Source organism: Dromaius novaehollandiae, chromosome 27, assembly GCF_036370855.1.
Source record: "Dromaius novaehollandiae isolate bDroNov1 chromosome 27, bDroNov1.hap1, whole genome shotgun sequence".
NCBI lineage: Eukaryota > Metazoa > Chordata > Aves > Casuariiformes > Dromaiidae > Dromaius > Dromaius novaehollandiae.
In genome coordinates this window covers 3892558-3918404 of record NC_088124.1, presented here as the reverse complement: position 1 = coordinate 3918404, position 25847 = coordinate 3892558, and the positions used below count along the sequence as shown (strand labels likewise).

The 25847-nt window shown below is 61.1% G+C and overlaps 1 protein-coding gene across 1 annotated transcript in view; it reads left to right on the top strand.

The window, feature by feature from the left end:
* Positions 1-854: 854 nt before the first annotated feature.
* ITPR3 (inositol 1,4,5-trisphosphate receptor type 3) overlaps positions 855-25847 on the top strand; it is a 44030-nt gene continuing 19037 nt past the window's right edge. The window contains exons 1-22 of the mRNA XM_026111757.2: positions 855-1274; positions 8317-8387; positions 12068-12189; positions 16279-16365; positions 16607-16765; positions 16900-16998; positions 17169-17252; positions 18039-18185; positions 18588-18683; positions 19968-20018; positions 20641-20783; positions 21075-21174; positions 21473-21633; positions 22378-22519; positions 22753-22914; positions 23078-23250; positions 23402-23521; positions 23758-23940; positions 24033-24284; positions 24569-24713; positions 24970-25117; positions 25497-25693. Of these exons, the coding sequence (XP_025967542.1) occupies positions 1186-1274; positions 8317-8387; positions 12068-12189; positions 16279-16365; positions 16607-16765; positions 16900-16998; positions 17169-17252; positions 18039-18185; positions 18588-18683; positions 19968-20018; positions 20641-20783; positions 21075-21174; positions 21473-21633; positions 22378-22519; positions 22753-22914; positions 23078-23250; positions 23402-23521; positions 23758-23940; positions 24033-24284; positions 24569-24713; positions 24970-25117; positions 25497-25693 (2931 nt within the window). The 5' untranslated portion in view covers positions 855-1185. The remainder of the gene's footprint in view (positions 1275-8316; positions 8388-12067; positions 12190-16278; positions 16366-16606; positions 16766-16899; positions 16999-17168; positions 17253-18038; positions 18186-18587; positions 18684-19967; positions 20019-20640; positions 20784-21074; positions 21175-21472; positions 21634-22377; positions 22520-22752; positions 22915-23077; positions 23251-23401; positions 23522-23757; positions 23941-24032; positions 24285-24568; positions 24714-24969; positions 25118-25496; positions 25694-25847) is intronic.

The following is a 25847-nucleotide window of genomic DNA, read 5'->3' as shown; positions in this document are numbered from 1 at the left end:
CTGAGAGCCTCGGGGCCGACAGAAGGCAGCGGGGCTGAAGCTTTCCTGCCGCAAGCACTCGCCTGGGGCAGAAAAATCCAGCGGGAGCTGTTCTGGCCGGAGCCGGAGCCGGGCTTCCCCGGCGGTGCGGGCGGCGCTGTTTCCCAGGATCCCTGCACTGGGGCTGGGAGGAAACGCTGGCAAACGAGCAAGTTTCGTGGTACGGGAGAGCCAGGGCACCTGGTCCCGCTGCAGAGCCGGGGAAGCAAACGGCAGGAGCAGAAGTGCGGGCAGTGCCGGGCTGTGGGCGCCCGGGAGAGGTGCTGGGCTGGGAAGGGGCTGGCTCGCCTGGCCCAGTGTCGGAGCAAGGGAGCAGGAGCCGGGAGACTCTGCTTCGTCACTTGCTCCTGCGGGAGGGGGACGGGGTTATCTGGGCTGCGTCCTTCGCTTGTCACTGATGCACACCAAAAGTAGCTTTGCAATCCCCTGGCTGCTGCTTGCAGCACCCTGCCTTCGCCCCTGTACAGGGAAAACGCCCCGGTGCCAGTCCCAGCCTCCGGCAGGCGAGGAGCCCTGGCCGAGGGGAGCGAGCCGGAGGGACTCCGGGGCCAACTCGGACGGGGAGCGAGCCCAGGGGAGCCCTCGGCAGCTCCCGAAGCAGCGAGCGGCGCAAACTCTTGCTTCCTCCCCGGTCGGGCGGTGGGCTGTGCCCACCCTGCACCCGGGGGCCGCTCGACGGCGTTGGGGTGCACGGCACCCTGCTCCCCCAGCGCGGGAGGCGGGGAGCGGAGGGTGGGGCCTCTGCTTGGGCATCCCCCCAGCGGCTCCGGTTCCCCTCCCAGGCCAAAAATATTTGCATGCTTTTTTTTTTTCCTCTTTTCCGAGCAGGACTTCCTGATCGCTCTCCATTGGCTGCAGGTAGACAGCCGTGCCGAGCCGGAGGCACGGCCGGCCGGACGCATCTCATGCGAGCCTCCACTTGAGCCTCTTCTGCCTCGGCTGCCGCCGGCGGCACGCACGCCCCGCGGCCGGGCTCCCTCGGCTCGCTCGTGCGGCACATGTAGAAGTCGCGCGTGCCTCCGGCTGCCCCTCCGCGTCGGCGAGCGCGGGAAAAGCCACCGGAGCGCCGGTTCCCGCGAGCTCCATGCTGGGTCTCCGCACGGGGAGGTGACTCGGGCAAGCGGAGGCACCGCGGCGAGGGCAACCATGAATGAGATGTCGAGTTTCTTGCACGTCGGGGACATCGTCTCCCTGTACGCCGAGGGCTCCGTCAATGGCTTCATCAGCACTTTGGGGTGAGTGAGCTGCGTCCCGGCGCCCGCCCGCTCCCTCCCCGCCGGCATCTCCCCACGGCGGCTGCTGAAGGGGGTTATTCCCCCCCCAGAAAGGGAAGTGAAGGTGCTGCCGAGGTGGAGGCTGCGGGCGGAGGGGCCGGAAACCTCCAGGTGCTGCAGCGGGGCGCAGCCGGGGAGCGGGCTGGGAGGCTGCGCGGCTCCCCCGTCCTGTCCCCCGGGGGGACCCAGCAGCCCCCCCTCTCCGGCAGCCCCGGGCAGAAACTTCTCCCCGCTTTGGGGCTTGGGGGGATGAGACGGGTTTAAACGGCAGCTCCGAGGAGCTGGCGGCAGCATGGGGAGCTTTGTAGCTGGGCAGAGTGAGGGCTCAGTGGGACGAGAAGGGGCTATTCATGAGTCTGACGTGGGGACTTAGTCAGCCGTGATCCATCCTTGGGGCACAGCGTGATTAAGTGACTTTTCAAAGTGCTTTCTGCCTTGTTTGGTGCGGCCGTCCGCTGGGACGGTGCCTGGCTCTAGCTCGGCGCCTCGCACGGCACTGGCGGTGCCCCCGGACGTGGGGTCCGGTTTGCCCGGCTGCGTTTCATCCAGGCGGGAGGCATCAGCCCGAGGTGGCCCCGGCTGGTGCTGGGGGAGCTGGGTGGCCACGAGGGTCCAGGCTGAGCTGCCTCCTTGCAGCCCCCTGGATGCATCAGCCACCAGCAAGCGGGTCTGGGGGGACAGGCAGAGACCGTGGGGACCTGTCCCTTGTTCTGAGTGTTTTGTGCAAGCCAGTGGTGCTGCTAAAGCAGCAGGTGGGCAAAGCCAGGATATGACCTTTAAATGCGCCTTTCCCTGGACGCGGGCTTCCCTTGCTCCCACCGTGAGCATCTGCCCTGCGGAGCCGGCAGCGGCCGTGTCCCCCATGCGATGAGGTCTGCTGGGGGTGGGTGGGCTTTTCCGTGGGGTAATCCTTAGGGGATTACTGCTTGTGTGGCTGGGAACATCGCCACTCACGGGGCTGCCCGGCTTCCCGAAGCCGCGACCCAGACCTCGCCCTGCAGCCCCGAGCGGGGCTGGTGCTGCTCCGAGGAGGTGGGTCGGTGCCAGCGCGCCTGCCCCACGGTGCACGTGCGAGCGTGAGATCAGCCAGGAATGCGGACTTGGATGGGATTCCTGGGGCAGGAGCTGCCCGGCTGTATAATCGGAGATGAATGCACTTGCTCCCACATGCCTGCGTATAACCGGAGACGTGCATACCTTCGCCTACGCGCATTCGTGCAGCCGCTGCTGGGCACATGCAGCCTCTCGCTTAATGCGCAGCGAGGTCTGCATCCGGCCGGCCGCGCGAGGCTGCCCCAAATCGTGCCGCCGTGCGTGAATGGGTGTGCGCGGGCACAAATATCTCTGTGCATGCGACCATGCAGTGCTGGGCGTAAGGTTCCCCTCCTGCAAGTGCAGACGGCGAGCCTGTCTGCACCCAGGCCTCCGTGCACACATGCGCACCTGGCCCGTGGCCCTGAAAGGGTGGGACAACTTCCCCAAGGTGGGTTTTGGAGAGGTCTCCTCGTTGCTGGCCCGCTTTCTCAGCGCGAGGCGTCGTGAGGCAGGGTCTGTAACCACGACGGCTCAGCACTGAGCACCCTCCGAGCCTGTCTGTGAAACTGGATGCGGAGGATGATCCCGTGGGACCTGATGCTGGATTTTTAGCCTGTGTAGCATGTCCTAATGGCTCTCCAGGAGCCACATCTAGAGGCTTTTAGATGCTTTGGCACTCCAGTCTCTTCGTAGCTCTGACCCCCAGGTCCCCCTTTTGTAGGGTGCTTCTCTAATCTTGTTTGTAAACATCTGAAAAGTGAGGCTGCCTTTGAGAGACTCGAGCTTCGCTGCTGGCTTTTGCTGGCCAGCCCCGCTCTTCTGCAGCTCTGTTTCATCCAGGTTGTCTCCCACCCTTTGCAGCTCTTTTCCCTTGTGCCCAGCGGCCTGGGAGACCCAACCGCACCTTAAATCACTCCCGTGATAAGGGCCGGGGTGACTCGCTGAGAGTGCTTCTCCCTAGCCCTGCTCGCTGTGGGGGACCTTGTTTGGCTCATTTGCAAGGCAAAGAGCTCAGCTAACCCCAGCGCGGGTGCTGCACGCCTGGCTGAGCGCCCTGCCAGGAGCGCTCCGTCCGCCCATCCGCGCTGCCGTCTGTCCTCGTGGTGGGGAGAGGCGAGGGTGGTCCAGGCTGGGGATCTGCGGTGGGATCCTCGGTCGAACTGCAGAGATGTGGGGTGTTTCTGGGTGCTGGCTGCGAGCGCCCTGTGCAGTGACATACCCTGATTTACCCGCAAAGCGCTGGCAGCCCAGCTGAGCTCTTGCACCAGCTCTGCTGGTGCTACCAGGGCTTCCTGATGTGGCTATGAGCAAGACCTAAATATACACCTGGCAGTGCTTGCAGGAGGTGCCACCAGGGCATGCAGGGCTCTGCCTGTCCCAGGTGTCTGCGCTGGGGACGCACAGCTGGCGGGAGGAGCAGCAGGTCTGGGAGTCCTTAAATGCCCGTGGTAGGGTGAAGCCTGGCCCTGGTCTGCAGGGAAATGGGCTGGATAAGGAAGGTCCTTGGCTGCTGGACCTTGGAAACGGGGCTGTTTGCTGACCCTGGATGTGCGTCCTTCAGAGGTGGCAAACTGGAGTCCGGTCTCCGGTGGGAGCTTGCTGGGCTCTTGACAGCTCCACCATGAAAGCATCAGCCCAGCATTTTGCTGACCATTAGGTGTGTGGAGGAATATTTGTCGGGAACGCACAGCCCCATGCTGCTCTCCAGCCTGTGTCGGGAAGCTGAGCGCTTGGGGCTGGACCGGCTGCTTGCACAGGACCGGACTTGGCTGGCAGATAGGTTTCCTGAGACCGGGGGGTCCCTTGCAAAGCAGGTCCCAGCATGAGCAGCGTAGCTGAATCAGGCCCCTTGTTAATACTAATCTCAAAAATTTCCGGCGTCTTAAGTGGTCGCTTTCCTCCTTTTGTGAAGGGAACCTGTCGAGGGCGATGGAGGGGGCTGGTGCGGACGCAGGGCAGCTCCCAGGGCTGGACCTCGCTGCTGAGCCTCCTCTGCCCGCAGCCTCCCATCCCAGCAAGGGCCCCGGGGCAGAAGCCCTTCCTCCCACGGCGGCTGTCCGGAGCGGGTGCGCGCACACTTTTAAGGAGGAAAAACCTCCTGCTGAAGGGTGGGGAATACTTGTGTGTGCTCCAGTGCTCAGCTGGATGGGCACACGCTGAGCCAAAATACCCAAACTAGCTGAAATGCTGAAGATAGACCAAACGGCGGTTACTTAAGTGATCTCATGGGAGCACACGGCAAGACCCAACAGCTCTGGAGCAGCAGCAGCAGCCAAATGTGGCAGGAGACCTGTGTCGAGGGCAGCCACTTTGCTGGTCGCATCTCCTGGCTGTGCCTTGGAGGCATCCCATTCCCTTAGGGAAGATGGGGGAATGGGACAGGCATATCAGAGTTGCCCAAGGTGGTTTTGGTGGCACAGGGCGCTGCCCAGGAGGAGCTTGCTGGATGCGGGGACCTGAGCGTGGTCCAGTCTTCCCTCTTGGCTGGATTAGAGGTCCCTGCTCTGCCGGGAGGTGGGGGACGACCCGCGGGACGGTTTGGCTTCACTCCTGTGGCTTTGCTGCCGCCAATAAAAGGCGTCTCCAGTGTCCCCAGCGCCCATCAGTAACCCTGCTAGGTTTGCTCCGGGAAAGCTGGTTCTTCAGGAGCTGGATGAGGAAATGCCTGTTTGAAATCGGCCCAGATCCTGCTGCAGGACAGAGGAGTAGCTGCTGACCCGGGGAGCACTTTGGGGATTATCTGTGCAAAGCACAGCAGCAGCCAAGCAGGAAGAGGAGCTCGGAGACCTTGCTTTGATCCCTGCTCCGGCTGGGTCCACGCGGTGATGCCGGTGCCGCGAGCGGCGCGTCCCCCGGAGCGGAGCAGAAAGGCTTGGAGCAGGGAAGGGCTGCTGAAGGGGATCTGGCTGTTTAATGTAAAATAGCACCTTTGATAGCTGTAATTGTGATTGCAGGTGGATTTACAGGGTGGAGCAGTTCAGGGAAACACAGCTGGTTAAAGGGTAACTTCAGCCCTGCTGGGTCGGGAGGAGCTTGTGTCTGCTCAAAGGAGAAACGCGCGGGGCCGGGCGCCGCTTCCTCCTCCCGATGGCGGGACGGCGGGTTAAATCCTGCGTTTTTGTGGCCGCCCTGCGTTCGCTCGATTTCTTTTTGCTGCTGTGGCCCTGCCAGGGTGCCCGGGGCTCTGCGCCCGTCCCGCATGACGGCAGCCCCAGCCTCAGGGCAGCTCCCCTCGGGTGCACGGCACGGTGGGTCCCTCCGGCTGGGCATCGCTCCGCTTTCCCGGGAGCGATGTGCTGCGGTGGGAGCCCCTTTTTTTATGCGAGCGGCTCTTCCACGCCAGCCCCAGCTGGCCGCCGTCCCCGGGGAGGGCGAGGGGTGTCGGATCGATGCGGATTCCAGCACTGGGAAAGCTGCTTCCCCTGACCTCCGGCAAAGGCCCTGCCTCGCACGGGGCCAAGCGCGCTGGCCCCCCTCCAGCAGATCACTTTGTGCTTGATTTTAAGCATGCCGAAAGCCCCACTGGAACCGCTTGCGCTGACTCGCACGGTTTAAAGCTAACCAGATGCTCGCGTGTGCGTTGCTGTGACTGGGCGATGCGCGGGATCAGGCCCCGGCTGCTCCCTGGGGGGGATTGCAAAAGGGGAAAATGAGGTTTTTATTGATGCAGCAGCCTGCTGCTTCTCCCAGGGTCTTTCTCCAGGTGTTCAGGCACTAAAAGCCTGTTTTTTCAGGAACACCTGCGAAAAGGTTGGTGCCGTCACCTCCGTGCCCAGCGTCCTGCCGCAGTTCGGAGCGGCAGAGAGCTGCTGCTGCCCTTGTGGCAGAGGGAGCCCTGCTTCGTACCGCCCTCCTTCGTACCACCCTGCCGCGCTCGTGAGGGTTATAGCCGAATCGCATCCCGGCCCCAGCAGCAGCACAGGTGACTCATGTCCACCATGTCAGAATCCTTTTATTTTCAGCATTTTTTCCTGAAGAATGCTAGTCTGAAGGATCAGTTTAATAAAAATACTTTGCATTTCTGCAAAGCGTGTAATCCCAGGATTAAAGGCACTGAAACTGCTTTGAGATCATTAACTAATTAAGCCTTCTAGCCTGGCAGGTCGCTATCTCCCATCCTACGTTATGGATCAGTAATGCTGGGCATGGAGACATCACAGGCAAACTTTCAAGCCGGAGCTGGTGTGGGTGGAAGATTCCTGAGCTTTGCAAAGCGGTGCTGTTTACTTCGACGCTGGAAAGGGGCCACACGGATCAGATGCTTTGTCAGAGACCCCTAGCCATGATGGAAGACTTTTTTTTCTTCTTTTTTTTTTTTTTTTTAAGTGCATAAATGAATGAGGCCGTCTGCTTTTGTAGGCGCTGGAGGGAACAGGGCACTTTGCTGCTCGAACTCTGCACAGGGGCTGCTGCAGCCCGCGGCAGTCTCGGAGATGCCGGGTGGGCGACTTTGTCCATCGATAACGGAGCCGGAGCGGGGCAGAGCGGGCCGGGGAGGCTGTGATCGGGGACCTCGGCGAGGGGAGCCCGGTTTCCACATGTGGAGGGGGAAGCCCTCGTATTTGCGTACAAGCAAATCGCTCCCATTTGACTCTGGCAATGTCTGTGCAACCCCGACTTTTTAAAAGCGATAATAGTGGAAACCAGAACAGGCAGCAGCTGGCATCAGGCCTGGGCCACGGCTTTGCACATCTGTGCTCCTGCGTGGTGGGTGCGTGCGGTGCAGCCCTTTGCTCCAGCTGCATCCACTCTGCTCTGGTTTTCCCCCCTCTTTCTTCACCTCTTTCCCATCTTTCCAACTCTCTGCCCCACAGGGGTTTGGGAATGTGCCTGACTCCTTCCCTGCTGTCACAGCCCATGGAAAAAGCAGTGCCTTTTGGGCAGTCCCTGGTCTCGAGCCCGGTACCCCCAGTGCTGCCAGCCACGAGTGCTTGCAAAGCCAAGGCAGGCCTTGGCCAACAAAAAGCTCAAAGTGCGTTTATTGAAACCGCATGATTTCTGGCTTTTACAATCTCGTTTTGCATGTGTGTGAGTGGATTCGGCGCCAGCCCCGGGCCAGGCGCGAGCTCGCGTCCCGCGGTGCCTGCACGCTTTCTTCCTCTGTGCCTCGTCCTGCCTCTTCCCGGGAACCGGCCTCTGCCACGGAGCCCCCACCGGGATCGCGTCCCGGGCGCGTTCCCTCCTCCGCTCGCGGGCTCCTCGGCTCCTGCCCTCCGCGGGTGGGGACAAGCTGCTCACTTCCTAGCCCCCGGCGCGGAGGTGGCTCCTGGAACGGTTTCTCCGGGCGCGAAGCGGGCGAGCGGGTCGAGCCTGTCTCGCTGGAGCGCCTCGTTCCCTTGGGAGCTTTGCCGCGGTGCCTGGCTGTCTCCCACGCGCCGGGCGGAGCGGAGAGGCCGGCGGGACCGGGCCCGTCCAGTTCATCCCAAAATCGCAGGGAAGGTCCTCAGCCTCCGGGGCAGGACCCGCGGGGTTTTGCTCAATGCTGGGGAAGCAAAGGGGAGGGGGGGGACCAGGATGGGGTGCAACGCGCATGATGGGCAGAGCCGGCACCGCCGATCGGATAAGGATTAATGACGGGTTCCCGAGAGCCCCCGCTACCTCCAGCAGCGTTGCACCCCGCGGCGCTTTGCTCCTGGGCGGAGAATCGTTGTGCAAAAGCTGAATGCGGCCTGTTTTGCTGGATGAAGAGTGAAATGGTGAGAAGGGGAAGGGGGTGGCGTGGGCAGCATCCTCAGCCTGCCGCTCCCAGCCCTGCTCCCCCATCGCTGCAGGGGACCGAACCGGCTCGGCGGCTCTGGTGGCTCTGCGCTCCCAGCAAGGGACCTAAGGGACAATAATGAAAAATAAATATAATCTTTATAGACATTTCTAGAGCGCAAACGGGTAGAAAGTGGGAGATGAAGCTTTTTGGTGTGGCTGGGCAGCGCTCGCCGCCCTCTCTGACCCTCTGCTCTTGTCCCCCGCGCAGGCTGGTGGACGACCGGTGCGTGGTGGAGCCGGCGGCCGGCGACCTGGACAACCCGCCCAAGAAGTTTCGAGGTGAGACTGGGGCCCGCGCGCGTCCTCCCGCTCCGAGGGCTGAGCCGACCCTCCCGAGGCGCATCCCCAGGGATGCCCGCGGCCGAGCATCCTGCGGGCCGGGAGCAGAGGCGGAGGGCGGCTGCACCCAGCGCGCTGTTTGGTGGCCAGCCCGTTAGCGCTAAGCACTAACTACGGTTGCCGTGCTTGGCTGCACCTCAGAGCGGGGAGATTAAGCTGCACTTTTGCAAGGCAGGTTGGGCTCAGGGAGAGCTCAGGAGAGACGTTAAATCCCTGCCCGGCCTCGCCCGTCGCGCTCCCAGCTGCCCTGCGTGGACCGCGCTCGCCGTTTGCCGTCGCCGGCGAGGGGCAGCCCCGAGCGCGCGGCAGGGCCCGGCGGAAGCGGGATGAGTCAGTGGAGGGCCGGGGCGGCTCCTGGCCTGCAGGAACGGATCGCGCCTCCGGCTTCCCCGGGCTTCGCCGTGTCATTTTGCAAGCCCTGGGGCAGGCCTTCGAGGTGCCGAGCGCCCACGGTGCGGGACGGGGGTGAATATCTGAGATGGGGCTCCCCATCCCGTGCCGGGGCGAGGAGGAGGAGAGCTGGTGAGGCCGGTGGGATGGTGTTGGTCCTCTTCCCGCTGCTGCGACCTTCGGGCTCCCCAGATTGCTGCAGGCAAACAGCTGCTCCGAGCCTGGAGCATCTCGTTTCTGCCCGCGTTGCACCAACCAGGGCACCGTCGCTGCTGCTCACGGTGTGTCCCGTGCGCACGGCTCGCTGCAAAGCACCGGGAGGAGGCTTTTCCCAGGGAGCTCCCCGGCTCCTGCACGGGCTGTGGACCATGCTGCGGGCGCGGGATGAACCCGTTTTTCCCACCGCCAGTGATCATGTTGGATTTGGGATTTTTGATTTGGGTTATTGAGCGGTCAGAGCAGCAATGCAACCGTGTTTTGTGCACGGGGGTGATTAATCGGCCGTCGTGCATGCACACACGTGGACTCACAGCGAGTCCCGCAGCTTCGGGAGCCGTCGTGCTCCCGGACATCAGCAGGCTTTTTCCCGTGGCCGGATGGGAGCAGCTGGGAGCAGTTGCAGGGAGGCCTGTGCTACCGCCGCGGTTTCGGGCAGGTTCCCCGTCCCAGCGCCCCGCTATCTCCCTTCCTGGACGTGGGTGGGAGTCGAATCTCTTTTCCAGACTCAGGTCTGGTCTAGACTCTGCTCTGCTGTGTGCAAACCCTATCAGGATATCCAGCTACTTGTTTTAATGGCCGGAAAAGTAGCGGTCTCCCTTCTCGATAGCTATCGCTGCGAGGAAGGTAAAAACAACAGACCGATTCTGTTTCCCTGCAGCAGCAGCAAGAGGCTCGAGTGGATTTTAATGTGCGGTTGCCGTCCCCATATCCTGTGGCCAGACCCTGCCCTATCCTGCGCTGCCGTAACGCGGCCGCGGGTCCCAGCTCAGCCGGGGATGTGGGGACGGGGCCCGTCTCCTGCAGCTGAAGGGGCGATTGCTCCCTCCCTGCCTCGAGGCTGCACCAAAGGGAGAGTCGGGCCCAAATGGTTTTTGGAAATGCCGAAACCCACCGCGGGAGCCTGTCCCTGCAGGGCGAGGGACGCCCAGCTCCGCTGCCTGCGTGGTGCCTGGGCTTGGCCGGGCCTCCGAAAGCCGCCTGGCGCCTCTTTTATTTGCTTTTCTCGTGGTTTTTTTCCTCCCTGCAAGGCTCTTTTTGGTCCTGTGTTCAGACACGCTAGGAAAAAGCAAATGAGGCGCTTAAATCCCGCGCTTTGCGGGGTGGGGGACAGCAGGGGGGCTCGGGGGGCTGCTGGCTCGGTTTCCAGCGGCACTTTGCAGATGCAGAGGCCAAGGCGCCCCGGGGCCGGCGGTGCTGCACGCTCGCCGGACCCCGCAGCGCCTCGCAGGATGCTTTTGTTCTGCCTCTGCCGGAAACGCGCCGGTTCCTCCCCTGCGGCTTCGCAGGGTGGCTTTGCCTCTGCGGCTGGGCCAGTCCCCGATGGCTTCGCCCCAGCCCTGACCTACTTCCTACGCCTGCTCCCCTCGCTGGGCAGTGCGAACGTGGGAGCTTTCCTCAGCCGCTGGATTTTCCGCCCACCTTGCAAAATATCGTCATCACTGAGGCCGGAGCGCCAAAGTCTTCAGCGTCCACCGCAAGCTTTGCTGGAGCCGGCCTTTGTGCAAGCTACTGGAATTGCTCCGTGCCTCGGTTTCCCTATTTGCAAAGCAAGGCTTTGTATGAAGAGACGGGGAGCAGCAGTGTTCAGCTGTGGGTGTCAAAGAGCCCTTGCGGTTAGGGCGTGCTCAGAGCCAGGGACTGGCTCTGCACCTGTCTCTTAATAGCTCTCTATTTTTCCCTTTTCCCCATGCCCCAGTTTCTCCTTTCTACCAGCTCCTCTTGCAGCCTAATTAACAATTTAATGGAAACGATTTAAGGTGCTGCAGGTGGCCAAAGCGATTCTCCCGCCCTGTTGCGAGTTGCCTTGCAGTGGGGGAATGCAGCAAAGCGCTACGCCAGCAGCGCTCGAGCCCCTCGCTAAGAGCCCGGTGTCACAAAGGCTCCTTGGCACGGGACCTGCCGTGAGCAAACCGACCTGTAAAGCGAAATGTGAAACTTGGCCTCTTCCCAGCGCCCGAGCCGGTGAGAACCGTGCTCCGCGCTTGTTTGTTCGTCACTCCCAGGTAAATAAATAGGAGCTCGCCAGCGCCTCGGCCCCGGGCCAGAGATGGAAGTGATTTTCTTTTTGTGTCTGAAGTTTCTGGGCTGCAATTTCAGGGGTAATTAGGGTGACCCAGGCTAAAGAGCCCTTCCTACCCTCCCTCCCCACCCCGCAGAGCTGCTGATCTGGATCCGAATTAGGATTCTGGCTTAAAATTCCCAGAGATTTGGTCTCGTGCTTCAGCACACAGGTCCTGGAGCTGGCTGTTGGGACTGCTGTGGGGGGGGTCCCTGCTGTACCCCCGTCCTGGCCAGAGCGGTGTGGGGAAAAATGAGCAAACTGGGGCAATCTGACCGAGTACTGCAATGCTGCAGGTGTTTGGGGGAACTGGGATCCAGACCTGGGCCCTTCAGATCCAAACGGGGTTTCTTACAGGCCTTGAAATGCAGCTGTTTGCATACAGATTTTTGGGATCAGTTGCTTATAGCTTCCAGCGCTGGCAATTAAGTCTCTTTATGAGGAGCCACGGGAGGGCAACAGCGTGTTTGCAAAGCTGGCATAGCCTGATGGCACCGGCACAACGGGGCCAGCAACCCTCAGTCCTGCTGGCTCAGCATATCTGGTCTCTAGGGCAATGAATGAGAGGGGGAGATGTTCCCTCCTTACTGTCTCGCAGCACCTGCATCCTGCTGGCTTCGCCCCCTTTCCAGAGGGATGCTCTTGCTTGTTTATCACTCTCTTCCTCAATGCTTTTTATCCCCCTAAAGTTTTCCTTCCCAAATTGCGTGCTTGTTTCCAATGGAAACACTTCTATCAGTAGACCAAGAAGTGGAGTTACTCTTGGACTCATTCAGCCTGGTCTGAAACTAATCCTCCAGCTCTTACGAAGTGAAGAGACCCTCCGCCAGCCCTGGCCAGGTCTGGTTTGGACCCCCAGAAGGAGCCTGTGTCGTTCTGCGTTATAAGGCAGGCCGCTGGCCGACCGCCACGCCAGCGGTGCAGCCTAATGCTCAGCTTCCTCTCGTTCCAGATTGCCTCTTCAAAGTGTGTCCCATGAACCGCTACTCTGCCCAGAAGCAGTACTGGAAGGCCAAGCAAACCAAGCAGGACAAGGAGAAGATCGCTGACGTGGTGCTGCTGCAGAAACTCCAGGTGAGCAGAGCTTGCGCGGGACAAGGGACCCTCTTCCCCCGAGGCGGAGAGGCCAATGGGTTGGTTGGCTGATGACATCTGAACCCCTCGCTGTGACGTTCCTGATGTGTTTTCCTTCCTGGGAAACAGCCTGCCTGGGAGAGCAGGGCATCTCTTGGGTTTTGCTGTACCCAGGGCATCCCTCATCTCAGCTCTGCTGTCTCTTGTCTCACCACCCTCTTCCCACCATGGACCATTAGCCACAACCGCTTTGTACTAGAGGAAAGGCTCCAGCAGCCATCAGCTTGTAGTTAATCGTGGCATCTTATAAGGGGTAGAGGTAGGACCTCTATAAAGTGCTTTGCTCTGCTGCGGTATGTGCAAGACTTGAAGGGTTAAGGTCAGTGGGTGGACTGGCCCCAGGAGAGACATGCTGCTCTGCGGGTTATACTTGTTGTGAGGTGCTCTCAGCTGGCCTTGGAGGTGTTTCCCCCGTCCCTGGGAAGAGGCGAATTTACCTTGGCTCCCGTCGCAGGCTCCCGACCGCTCCTCTGCTTTTGTGTCGTGCCTGCCCTTGGCACGGGGGAAGCCCTTGGCAGCGCAGACTGGCCGGGCTGGGTCCGCTCCGTGACAGCGGGCGGTAAATACAGCTGCGGCCAGGGAGCCGCTGATGCTTTTGTTGCTCCTGGTGCAGCTAGAAAAGCACGGTGCCTGCTAACACCGGCGGTGCATCTGGCCTGGGAGCCCCTAGTTTTATGGCTCATTTGGTGCCAAAGTGGCGCTGCTGCAGCTCGGGCTGCAAAGTGAGGAAGGGACCACGTGCGTGACGGACCTGCGGTCATTTCGGTGCCTGCCACGTGCGCGATCTCCACTCCATCCTTGGGAAAAGTCAAGAAACAACAACTCCCCGCAGAGTTTTTTGGCCTGAGGACCCGCTGGGCGTGGGGGTGCTCAGGCAGATCTGCAAAGCGAGGGCTTTCCTGCTTCTCCTGGGGTTTAGACAGGGCTGCTGCAAATGTCTGTGAGCAAAAGAGATTGCCGGAGACGCCTGCAGCTTAAAAACATGGTAGCTCTGCCACCAGAGCTGGGGGCTCGCCAGGTCTCTTCCACTAAGGAGTGTCAGGTCTGGGCATCGCTTGCAAGGGGGCTTTCCCAGGGAAGACCTAAAAAAAAATGGATCCAAGTGACCGAACAGGTGGGAAAAGAAAGGGAGGGCAGCGATGCTGGTGTTTTGGGGTGAGACGTGCTGGTATAGCGCCCTTCGGCCCCGCTGCCTCTGCCAGCCTTTGCCGCGGCCATCTCAGCCCTTCTGCTGCTCCCTTTGAAGACGCTGCTGCTTCCTCTCCCCACCGCTGTCTGCCTCTGCCTGCTTCCTCCCCGCTGCCGGGGGACGGAGGTTTCCAGCGAGCTCAGGCAGCAGCAGCAGCATCGCTGCAGAAATCGGAGCTGGCAGCGCGCTGCCGCAGCAGCGACCGGCACAGCCCAGCACCTCCCCGGGGCGAGAAAGCCCCCAGAGGTGCCTGGAGGAAGGGGAAAAGGGCACCGGAGAGCGGAGCTGGCGGAGATGCACCGGGCAGCCGCGCTGAGAGCAGCCCTGCGGCGGCAGGTCCTGGCGCTCCGGCCCCTCGCTGCTGGCGGGCACCTTCGCAAACGCCATGGCCTTGCTGTAAATAAACGAGGCCGTGCTGGCTTTTGAGCCCACGCCGGCTGGCTCGGGAGATGCTGCAGGCAGGACCTGCTCCAAAGGGCCTGTGGAAGTTGAAGGATCCTGTTGACTTCCATGAGGTTTGGAAAAGGCCCATGCTAAACATTGCATAATCGCGTCAGACAGCTGGCAAGGCTGCGGGGATGATTCATAGAGCTGAAGTTCAGGAGGGATTCGTTAAATCATGTAATGAGACTTCAAGCACAGCACAGGCCCCACGGTTCCCCCAGTTTTGCCTGCGCTGAGCCTGGTGAGCGCAGTCTAATAAAGTGTCTGGAAAGAGCATCCCGGCTCGCATTGGAGATGCCAAGTCGTGGTCAGTGCATCCTGCTGTGTCTAACCACATAGCATTAACCTCACGCAGAAACACTCTCTATTTTCCTGCTTTCGGTTGGCATGCAACTCGTAATGTCAACACCTGTGCTCGCCGTGCGTGGACGGAAGGGCTCGTTTCTGAGCCTGGCTGGTTGAACCTTGGCTTTATTTGTCTTAAAGAAATTCTGGAATTTCCTTGTTCCTCTGCACTGCTCCTGGTGTTGCCCTTTTGGGAAATGCAGAAGTGCATTTGAAGTGCCAAGCAGTGAGCGAGCCCGGGAGTCTGTGCAATTTGCTTCCCGTGCTGGCTCTGCTGCGAAGCCCCTTGATATCCTGGCGGAGAGCTGAAATCCAGCCTCTGATTTATCAGCGTCTCCTGCAGGCTGAGAATATCTTTCAACCCGAGGAGGTAATTTCCTGAAATAGAAGCAGCCCAGGTGTTGCGAGGAGAAACCCTGCCCGGCGGTCTGAGAAGCCTGCTGTTCCCTTTCCAAGCTCGTGCTTTTGTGCCTTTGTTTTTAAGTGGCTTTAAGGCTTGATGTTTTCCCGACTGACTAATTGTAGGTGCAGCTGGGGGAGCTGCTGCGGTGACTGATCTTGCTGGAGCCGCGTTGCTCCGTGGGGTTGTTCCTTTCCGGTCTCACTCTCACCGCTCTGCTTCAGTGGGACTTTTTTTCCTTGCTAAACAGACTAAGCCTGGGGGCACCCAGGGCTGTTGGTTTTGGTTTCCTGATGGCAGCTGCCACCGCTTGATGGTCTGAGCAGGCTTGGACCTCCAAGACCCGGCAGGGTCATGTCCCTGGGGTAGAAGATGACAAATGTTCACCCAGAGCTGCATGGGGATGGAGCTAAAGCTGCCGCAACGTTCAGAACAGCCAAGCGTTTGCAATGCAGCAACGTGCACCAGACAGGTTGGAAGCCCTGGCAATGCCTGCTTGGGAAATCATGTTAAATTGCTGTGTTAAGGGCACCCGCCCCGTGCATGGGGGGTCCGCTCCATCTGGCCGCACTGCGCAGCGGCACGGCGACGCCTTCTCTCCCTTTGGACCTCCCGCAAGGTGCAGAGCTTGGCTCTTAGCTCAGCTTATTTCCCAATTCCTCGTGTGAACAGGGGAGCAATTAGGACAGGAGAGGTTAGATACGCTGCCAGCTTCATCCCTTGCCGCGGTTGCTTCCGTGCCAGGGCCGTCCCAGGCTCCCCTACGCCCGAGAGCTGCCCTTGCATTCGCTCCGCGCTGGCAGCTGCAGGATGGGACCTTCTTCGCCCCCATCTCCGGCTGCCGGAGCAGCCGCTGCTCACGCAGTCGCGGCCGCGAGTGCCGGGGCTGGCGGTGCCCCGGGGCTGTGCCGTGGCTGCCGCTCGGTCCGGGAGCCGCCGGGCCAGGAGTCGCGCCCTCGGCGTTCCCGCACCGATCCGTCCCAGGAGCGAATTCCTGCCTCGCGCCGCGGGTGCTGACACCGCCCCACCGACTGCCGGAGCCGCCGCGCAGAAAGCGTCTGCGGTTTTGGAGCGAGGGGCTGGCTGGCGCGGGCCGGCGCACGCCCCGGGGGTGGTGAGCAATCGCCTGGCACCGTGTCTCGGGTGCCGTCGGCCCCCGCCGCGGCGGGCCAGAACCTGCCGCGTCTCCCGGCACCGCTGCGAGGTCTCAGCCCAGCCGCAAATCCCCAGTTCCTGAGGCCGGGAAGAGCTGGCATTTCCCCAGCCCTCCGCCTGTGCGCGGGGTCCCTGCTGGTGCTTCCCAGTAAGACCTGCCCAGCCGGGGCTTTTGGGGAACTTGGGTGCTGTCTTCTCCTTGGGCAAGCGAGTAAGTCCTTGGCCTTGGGTGACAAACGCACGGCTGCCCCGGCTCGTCCAGCTCCATGCAGCTGCTCGGGCCATGCTGGTCTGCTGGTCTGAGCCCTCAGACTCTGAGGACCTCGTATTGCATTTCTGGACCATTCAGTGATAAAACTGTGCCTGGGTATTTGGGGGAGGGGGGTGCTGGGGTGGTGTCCCAGCCTGTCCTCGGCCCTCACCACGGCTGAGGGCGAGGTGGCCTCCCTGGGACGGGCTGGTGCTCACCGAGCTCTCATCTTCTCTTGGTGGACAGCATGCAGCCCAGATGGAGCAGAAGCAGAACGAGACGGAGAACAAGAAAGTGCATGGGGACGTGGTGAAGTACGGCAGCGTCATCCAGGTACGGGCACTTGCTCTCCCCTCCGGTAGGCTCAGCGCTCTGCTTTCAGGTCCCAGCTGCTCCGACCGACAGGGTTTTGGGGGAAATGCATGGATTCAAGCAAACGCTAGCGGAAGAGAGTCAGATAGTGCTGGAAGGGGGCTCATGGCATCACTCCTGGGCAGGGACCGGCCCTGGGGTCCTCCATAGCCCCCGGGCTTTGTTGCCGCGGGGAGCTCAGCCGCGGCGTTTGGCTTTGCAGCTCCTGCACATGAAGAGCAACAAGTACCTAACGGTGAACAAGCGCCTGCCGGCCCTGCTCGAGAAGAACGCGATGCGGGTGACGCTGGACGCCACCGGCAACGAGGGGTCCTGGCTCTTCATCCAGCCCTTCTGGAAGCTGAGGAGCAACGGGGATAACGTGAGTGCGGGGCCAACGTGGAAGGCAACGTCCACAAGCAAAGGCATCGGGGGGTTAGTGCAGAAAGCTCCGAGCTGAGCTTCGGGGTGCCTGCCTTCATCCTCACTCCCCTCTTCCTCGTTTTGCCCCCCCAGGTAGTCGTGGGGGACAAAGTGATCCTGAACCCCGTGAACGCCGGGCAGCCGCTGCACGCCAGCAACTATGAGCTTGCTGACAACGCCGGCTGCAAAGAGGTACCGGGAGCCGGGGGAGGCCGGGCCGCGAAGGTGGGGTCTGGCTTTCAGGGCTTGCCTGCTTTGGGGGGGGTTGGCGTGTTTTTTTTTCGTTTGTTTGTTTGGGGATTTTTTTGCTTTTTTCCCCAGTTCCTTCTCTGGTATTGTGAGCTCCCTGCCTTGCTCCGCAGGTGAACTCGGTCAATTGTAACACCAGCTGGAAAATCAACCTCTTCATGCAGTTCTGCGACCACCTGGAGGAAGTGCTGAAGGGGGTAAGGAAGGGGCGCTGGTCCTGCCGCCGCGGGCTGCTCGGGGCCCCGGCCCCCTGCTCGGCCGGGACGTGCGACGAGCCGCTCGGCTGCGTGACAAGGCAGGAGGAAGGAGACACCAGATCTGCCTTTGGGGATCCTCGTTTCTAGGAGAATTCATCACTCGGAGCACTTAGCAGCGGGTTAGAGTGGGATATTTTAGTATCTCCCGGCAGGAGGTACCCGGGGGGCATCGAATTACCCTCTGCCTTGTTACCATAAATCTGCTCTTGAGGACAATATGCGACACAGTGCCGTCAGGGGCTTCCATCTACGAGGACAATTTCGGGAGCAGTAAAAGGCAGTTTAGCCACGCAGCAGTGCTGGCTGTTGCCTGGGAAAGGAACTTTCCCTGCGGAGCTATTGTTCGGGGCCAAGGTCCTCCAGGAAGCAGCTGGCTGGATATTGATTGTGAGGATCTTACGGGTCCTCGTCCCCAGGCGCACAGTTATCCCTGCCTTCCCACATGCACCGCGTCCTCCTCCCGGAGGCATTAATGCCTTTAACACATTGGTGAGCTGAGCCTCTGCCCGCTCCAGGGGCATAAAGCGGTATTTTTGTGCCCGTTTTACAGCTCGGAGAGTGGAAGTGCAGAGCAGTGATTTGCACAAGCGGGGCGATGCCGTTGCAGCGGACACGGGGTGCCCCTGTGCCCGTGGCCCCTGCCGCAGCCGCGGGGCTCGGAGGAGCGTTGGGGTGGCGAGAGGCAGGTTTTGTCTGCTGGGCCTCACCGCCGTGTCCCTGTGCCAGGGGGACGTGGTGAGGCTCTTCCACGCCGAGCAGGAGAAGTTTCTCACCTGCGACGAGTACAAGGGCAAGCTGCACGTCTTCCTCCGCACCACCCTGCGGCAGTCGGCCACTTCGGCCACCAGCTCCAACGCCCTGTGGGAGGTGGAGGTGAGCTGGGATGGGATGGGGTGGGATGGGATGGGATGGGATGGGATGGAGAGCGTGTCTGTGTCCCAACATCCAGCCCAGCTGTTTTCGGGCCCGCGATTGGCACCTCGGGGCGTTGCTGCGTTTGCACTGGGGGGGTGTCTGCAAGAAGCAGCGGTTATTTCTGTACCTTTCAAGCCTTGAGTTTCTACCCAGTTTGGCAGCCTTGACTCCAGCTTGTCCGCATCTGTCTCCCCGCAGTCCGCATCCCGGGTATATTTGCTCACGGCTGCCCTCGAGATCGGGCAGGGCTCCTATCACGGGCGTGTTTGCCCAAGGTCAGGCGGAGCGTCGGAGGCAGGAAGGGCCCCGGCGTGCCCCAGCCGCACGCGCCGCCGGCTGAGTCTCCTGTGCTTTTTCCAGGTGGTCCATCACGACCCGTGCCGCGGGGGAGCCGGGCACTGGAACGGCTTGTACCGCTTCAAGCACCTCGCCACCGGCAACTACCTGGCAGCAGAGGTAAGGGGCGAGCAGAGAGCACAGAAACCTGCCCCACCTGCTGCTACCGGCCCTTGCAAACGGAGCGTGAGGCTGCCCTTAGAGCAGTGATATCCCTCCAGTGCAGCAAGTGCCCCGTCCTGCAGCGGCCCGGGGATGCTCTCAGGACCTCCGTGGCCCTGCTCTGTTTTGCATCCAGAGCTGCCCCCGCTGGGAGCATCCGGACCCCCCCGGCAGCTCCTGCTCGCTTGCAGGAGGCAGAAACAATGCGTGCTGGGACCGGGGCCGTGAACAACGCTGTTGTTTGCCCGTTTGCAGGGGTAGGCCATCCCTCCTGAAATCCCCCACCCCGCAGCGCCGGGGTTCACCTGCCAAACTCGCTGTTCACGGCTCCCTCCCTTGGCCCAGGGATCGCAGGCGGGGGGAGGACAGAGCTTTCCTATATTTCCTTGCTCCAGGCCAAGGGATTGTACCGGTGCAGCTTCCTTGTGCACTGGGACCGGGAGACAATGTGGCTGCATTTAACTCTTTCTGATCAGGTTGTGCGCTTCCCCATGCTCTGGTCCCTGGCGGCATCCAGAGCTGTCCCGGGCTGCAGGAGGTGTTGGCAAAATCCAGGCCTGGAAACACCATCTGCGGAATTTTTTTGCTCCCCTCTGAGGCTGGTGCAAGGCCTCCTGGTAGCGGCACAGAGAGGTTTCAGCACTTGCAAAATGCAGTTGATGTGACACTGATGCGCTGCCACAGCCCCCTCGCGTTGCACGCTGTGGTTGGGGGAGCACGGATGCATCTGGGGGGATCGCAGTGCGCGCAAGTGCCAGAGGTGCTCCCTAACTTGTGAAGACGGCTAAATAGAGCGGCCCAGGGCTCTGCCCATCAGTGCCAGGATGGAAAGCAGCAAATATTGGGGCTGCCGCTAAATTTCTGAAATGGCTGTTGGATTTGGGTGCCTTAAAACGAAAGATGCTCAGGTAACGTCTGCCGAGGAAAGAAGAGCCCCATCCAGGGCTGCTGTTGCAGTGAGACCTCAACCTGGGGCCTTGCAGGATGTTCAGCAAGTGCGTGTCTTGCCGCAGTGAAGAGCCCCGGCTCTGCCAGCCACGGCTCGCCCTGTCCTGGTCCCCGGTGTGCTGGTGGGTCACATGCTGCCGCTCCCTCTGGGCAGGTCTCCTCCCTCTGTTTCAGGCTGCTGGTGATGTGATCGAGGGAGGCAGGAATAGAGATAACCCCCCCGTGCTCAGGGTTTTGGAGGGACCGAGTCAGAGGATTGATAGCTGTCTCTCATCTCCCTCTTTAACTTTTCAGGAAAACCCAAGTTATAAAGGAGACGTGGCTGAGCCCAAAGCAGCGCCCACGGTGAGCTGTGTGCAGCCTTGCTAGCAAAAACGCTGCTGCTGCCTGCAATCACGCCGTCTCTTAGCCCGTGCCCGAGCACAGGGCATCGCCCCGTAGCAGAGCACGCCGCGAGGACGGGGAGCTGCTTGGTGCCGAAGCTGCTATTCGGGGCAACCCCGGAGGCTGCTCCGCAGCCGGGCTGCCGAGCCGAGCGTCCCCGCACCTGGTGCTGTAGAGTAGCATCCCTGTTTCGCGCTTGCGAGAGGACCCGGCCGAGAGCCGCAGGAGGGGTCCCAGGGCCCAGTGCACGTTGCATCCCAGGCCAGAGGGGTGTGCAGAGGAAGTGCTGGTAGAAGAGAGGCTTGGATTTTCAGGGGATTTTTACCCTTACCGTGGTAAGGCTTGGAGATGGGGTGGCCTCGTAGCTCAGGTGCATCATGCCGTGCTTGTGCTCATCCAGCCCCTTGTTCATCACCACGCTGCTAAGCCCGGCCCGGGGACCGAGCGAAAGCTTCTGCTCTGAACGTAGCTGCTGCGCGTCCCCTCTGATCCCGCGTGCGCAGGGCAGCGCGCGGGACGGGGGGGCCGGGATCGTCGGGGCGGTGGCTCCGTGCCGTTCTCAGAGCCGCTTTCCCCGGCGCAGGGGAGCGGCGGCCGCTCCAGCCGCAGGAACACGGGGGAGAAGATCAAATACCGCCTGGTCGCCGTGCCCCACGGCAACGACATCGCCTCCCTCTTTGAGCTGGACCCTACCACGCTGCAGAAGACGGACTCCTTCGTCCCGCGGTACGTGAGCACGCGCGTGCGCCCTTCGGCCCGTGGGGAAGGCAGAGCTGTGGATTTGGGCCTGGTTTGCTGCCCGTAGTCTGGGTTTCTCTCCCTGGGGAAGTCCCTGGGCTGTGTCAAAGAGGGAGAGGTTTGAGGGATTGCAAAAAAGCAGGGAGAGCCCCGTGGATTAATCACGCAACATCAAACCTTGATGCTGGCCCCAGCCGGGGTTTGCCCGGTGCAGGGGAGGCGGTGGGGTGACGGCATGCCGGCGTGGGGCCGCTCACGGCTGCGCCGCGCCGTTTGCAGGAACTCCTATGTGAGGCTGCGGCACCTCTGCACCAACACGTGGATCCAGAGCACCAACGTCCCCATCGACATCGATGAGGAGAGACCCATCCGCCTCATGGTAGGGCCGGTGCTCCCTCCTCCGGCGTGCGCATCATCCCCCGGTTCTGCCTGCTTGCTGCTTCCTCCTTCACACCCGGGTGTGCCTGGAGATCCCTTCACCTGGGGGCTGAATTATCCTGGTGATCCAAGGGGGCAGAAGGAAACCAAACTGGAGCCCACCCCAGTAACCTGGAGCCCACCGGCGGGGCAAACTGGGTCCCTGACGTCACCCTGGGCAGGCGGCAGATGTGGGGGATGAGCCCAGACCGCCCTTGGTGGCATGGACGTGTCCGGCCAAGTTCCTCTTTGCTTTCCAGCTCGGCACCTGTCCCACCAAGGAAGACAAGGAAGCTTTTGCCATCGTCTCCGTGCCCGTGTCCGAAATCCGGGACCTGGACTTTGCTAACGATGCCAGTTCCATGCTGGCCAACGTAGTGGAGAAGATGAACGAAGGTTTTCTCAGCCAGAATGACCGGAGGTAAGAGGAGAGTCATTTCCCCTCGGAGAAGGGGCTGTGCTGGACTCCTCCAGAGCCCTGAAGCATTGCTGTGGCACTGGGCCCCTGCCTGGGTCCTGGTGCCAGCGCTGTCTCGCTTTCCTGCCGGTGACCCAACTCCCTGCCTGCTATTCCCTGGGGTCTGGCAAGGAAATCAGATAACGCCAGAGCCGCTCTGGCCTCTCCTTTGCCGCTAGAAAAATAACGGAGGGGGAGATGGCCCCAAGATAGGGGCAGCCCGGTTAGTCACGGTGTTATTTTTAGGTGGGTGGGTTCTCGGTGTTTCCTGAGCAAACACAGATACCCCGTGGGACAGAGCGAGCCGCTTCCGCCCTGCCAGCGCTCGCAGCGCCGGTGCCGCGGTGCTCACGCTGCGGTGGAGGTGGCGAAAGGGCAGAAAGGTTCAATGCAGAATCCCCGGCATGAATCACGAGCGAAGCGTTTACCCTGAGCACCTGACTCGGGATGATAATTTCCTTAGGAACTGCGAGGCTGTAAAAATCTCACGCTTCAGGGCAGCAAATGGCCTCTAGTGGGAGGCAGGGGAGAAGATCAGCCAGCAGCTCCTCTGGCAGGGGTTCAAAGCCTAAACGTGGGCTCCTTGGCCCTCCAAAATGTGCCTGAAGCCTCAGCGGCTGCACCCCCTAGTCCGGGTGGGCAAGCGGCCCCCTGCCACGCTGGGGTGGAGGGTTCGGCCGCCCCATCGGCATCGTGCCCCTTTGGCAGGTTCGTGATCCAGCTGCTGGAGGACTTGGTGTTTTTCGTCAGCGACGTCCCTAACAATGGCCAGAACGTGCTGGACATCGTGGTGACCAAGCCCAACCGGGAGCGGCAGAAGCTCATGCGGGAGCAGAACATCCTCAAGCAGGTGAGTGGCCCCGAGCCTGTGCCCAAGCGGGGCTGAGGTCCGGCGGAGATGCCCCGCTCTGCCCGAGGCTGCGCCAGGGGCCAGAGCTCCTGAAAAGCCCTGTGGAAGAGGCTTAGCTGGCCTTGAGCTCATGCTAGGGCAGTGTTAACGGACCCTCCTGCTAAGCACGGCCAGCGTCCAGCAGAGAGGGAAGGAGAGGGATGAGGCACCTTATCGTTTCCACTTTTGGGCAGATCTTTGGGATCCTGAAAGCTCCGTTCAAGGACAAGGGTGGGGAAGGGCCCCTGGTGCGTCTGGAAGAGCTGTCAGACCAGAAGAATGCTCCCTACCAGTACATGTTTCGCCTGTGCTACCGTGTGCTCCGGCACTCCCAGGAGGACTATCGCAAGAACCAGGTGCGTTGGGTCATCCTGGCCTCCTCTCCGGGAGCCCCATCCCAACATGCGTTGCACGGCCCTGTGGGGGTTGCAGAGGTCTCGGAGAGGCGTTGCCAGACCCCGGCACCCCAGCAGGGATGCAGCCCTCTCCACTGCCTCATCTCCTCTCTGCCTGCTGCAGGAGCACATCGCCAAGCAGTTCGGCATGATGCAGTCTCAGATCGGCTACGACATCCTGGCCGAAGACACCATCACGGCCCTGCTGCACAACAACCGCAAGCTGCTGGAGAAGCACATCACGAAGACTGAGGTGGAGACCTTCGTCAGCCTGGTGCGCAAGAACCGCGAGCCACGGTGGGTGTCCGGGAGGGCCCTGTCCCAGGACAGGGCTGCAAAAGAGCTGTGTGCAGCGTGATGGGTGGGAAGCCACCTCGGTTAGGGGCAGGAGCCCCTGTGGATGCCCCCTCTCACAGCGAGCTGTCTCTGCTCCGCCCTTGCCTCCCAGGTTTTTGGACTACCTCTCGGACCTGTGTGTGTCCAACCACATTGCCATCCCTGTCACCCAGGAGCTGATCTGCAAATGCGTGCTGGACCCAAAAAACAGCGACATTCTCATCAAAACCGAGTGAGTAACCAAGGGAAACGCTCTTCTGGGGTTGGGATTTCATCTGGGTTGGGTGCCTGACCCTGCCTGCTGCCAGCTCCCTGTCTGTAAAAACCCCCTGTCATCCCTACTCGTACAGGCAGCGTGCCCCGATGGTTACAGCGTGGGATGAGGGGTAGGATCCTCCTTCTGTGACAAGGTCTGGCCATTCCCAGTCAAGGGGAATGTCCCCAGTTTTACCCCTTTTCCACCCCTAGGCTGAGGCCAGTGAAGGAGATGTCCCAGACCCACGAGTACCTGAGCATCGAGTATTCGGAGGAGGAGGTCTGGCTCACCTGGACGGACAAGAACAACGACCACCACGAGAAAAGCATCCGGCAGCTGGCACAGGAGGCACGAGCAGGCAATGCCCATGACGAGAACGTCCTGAGTTACTACAGGTGATGATCCCGCATCCTCTTCTCCCCAGGCTCTGGAGGATGGGGTGAGGATGTGACGTGGCCTCACTCCCTCTCCCCCTCACACCAAACAGGTACCAGCTGAAGCTGTTTGCCCGCATGTGCCTGGACCGCCAGTACTTGGCCATCAAGGAGATCTCCCAGCAGCTGGGTGTAGACCTGATCTTCCTCTGCATGGCGGACGAAATGCTGCCCTTTGATCTCCGGGCATCCTTCTGCCACCTCATGTTGCACGTGCACGTGGACAGGGACCCCCAGGAGCTGGTGATGCCCGTGAAGTTTGCACGGCTCTGGACCGAGATCCCCACGGCCATTACTATCAAAGAGTGAGACATATCAGGGCTCACAGGGGCTTTGAGGGGCGAGGTGGGAGCCAGGATACCAGATGCTGTGCCCCTGTAGGGGACTGGGACTGGGGATGTGGGCATTTGTGGAATGAGTTCGACAGGTCTCAGCCTGGGAAGAAAAGGATCTTCATCACAATAATGAGCATCAGTTCTGGCTGTGACGGCTCTCAGTGACCGCCTGGACAGCGCTCCTTCCAGGCTGAGCGAGAGGAGACGTGCTGCCTCACCTCCCTCCAGCTCACCCCCACCATCTCCCCTCACAGCTACGACTCCAACCTCAACGTCTCCCGTGATGACAAGAAGAACAAGTTCGCCAGCACCATGGAGTTTGTGGAGGACTACCTCAACAACGTGGTGAGCGAGGCGGTGCCCTTCGCCAACGAGGAGAAGAACAAGCTCACTTTCGAGGTGCGAGACCTGTGCAGGGGCTGCCCGTGCTCCTGAGGCTGCCAGCCACAGAGGGTCCCGCTGGCTACAGCGTAGGTGTCACTGACACCTTGGAGGATGCAGCTTGGTTTGGCCAGTGCGCGTTAGGAGACCGCATCCAGTCCCTGAGGCTGCCTCTGGCTGACAAGGCAGCTGCCTTGGCATCCCTTTCCCCACGCGTTTGTTTCTCCTCCACCTGAGTGCGGAGAGGTCTGGAGTTTCCTTGTCCTTCCCCCAGGTCGTCAGCCTTGCCCACAACCTCATCTACTTCGGCTTCTACAGCTTCAGCGAGCTGCTGCGCCTGACGCGGACGCTGCTGGGCATCATCGACTGCGTCCAAAACCCCCAGCTGATGATGCAGGCAGTGTACAGTGATGAGGTGACAGGTGAGTCCCTGCTCCATTACCAGGGTAGCTTGGTATGGTCCTACGGGAAAGCGTTTTTTGTGGTCCACCCACCACTATCAGTTTTGGCTGCAGGAAAAAAAATCATGAGTTTGATCATGTGAAAGCTGAGCCTGCAGTGAGAGACAGGAGTTGTTAAGCCCTTGGCCTTTCCCAGTGTAGGATGCAAAGTGAGCAAGAAATGCTGCAAATGTCCCAGCAATAACACAGGCCTGGCCACACCAGAGGAATAGCAAGTTCCTCCTGCTCGTTCTCTGGTTAGCGTCTAAAGCATTTTCCAGTTTAAGCAGGTCCTAACATCATCCTCTCTCACCTCCCGTTCCCCATGCGATAACTCTGCCCTCTGTGGCTGCCTCTCTAGGGAAGAACGTGCGGAGATCGATCCAGGGTGTTGGGCAGATAATGTCCACCATGGTGCTGAGCAGGAAACAGTCCATCTTTAGCCCCCCAAGCCTCAGCACTGGGTCCACCCCAGAGCCAGTGGACAGAGGGAGGAGCATCGAGAACGAGAACATCGTGGTGATGGAGACCAAGCTGAAGATCCTGGAGATCTTGCAGGTGGGGGCCGGTGGGGAGGGAGAAACCAGGTTGCTGATGCTTGGAAGGAGAGAGGGAATCACCGTGGAGCTGCAGGGTGGACCGTGGGCTGGGGTGGGAAAGGAGCAGCTGTCTGATAGAGAGGCAGGTGGCATGGAGAGGACTCACTTTTGCT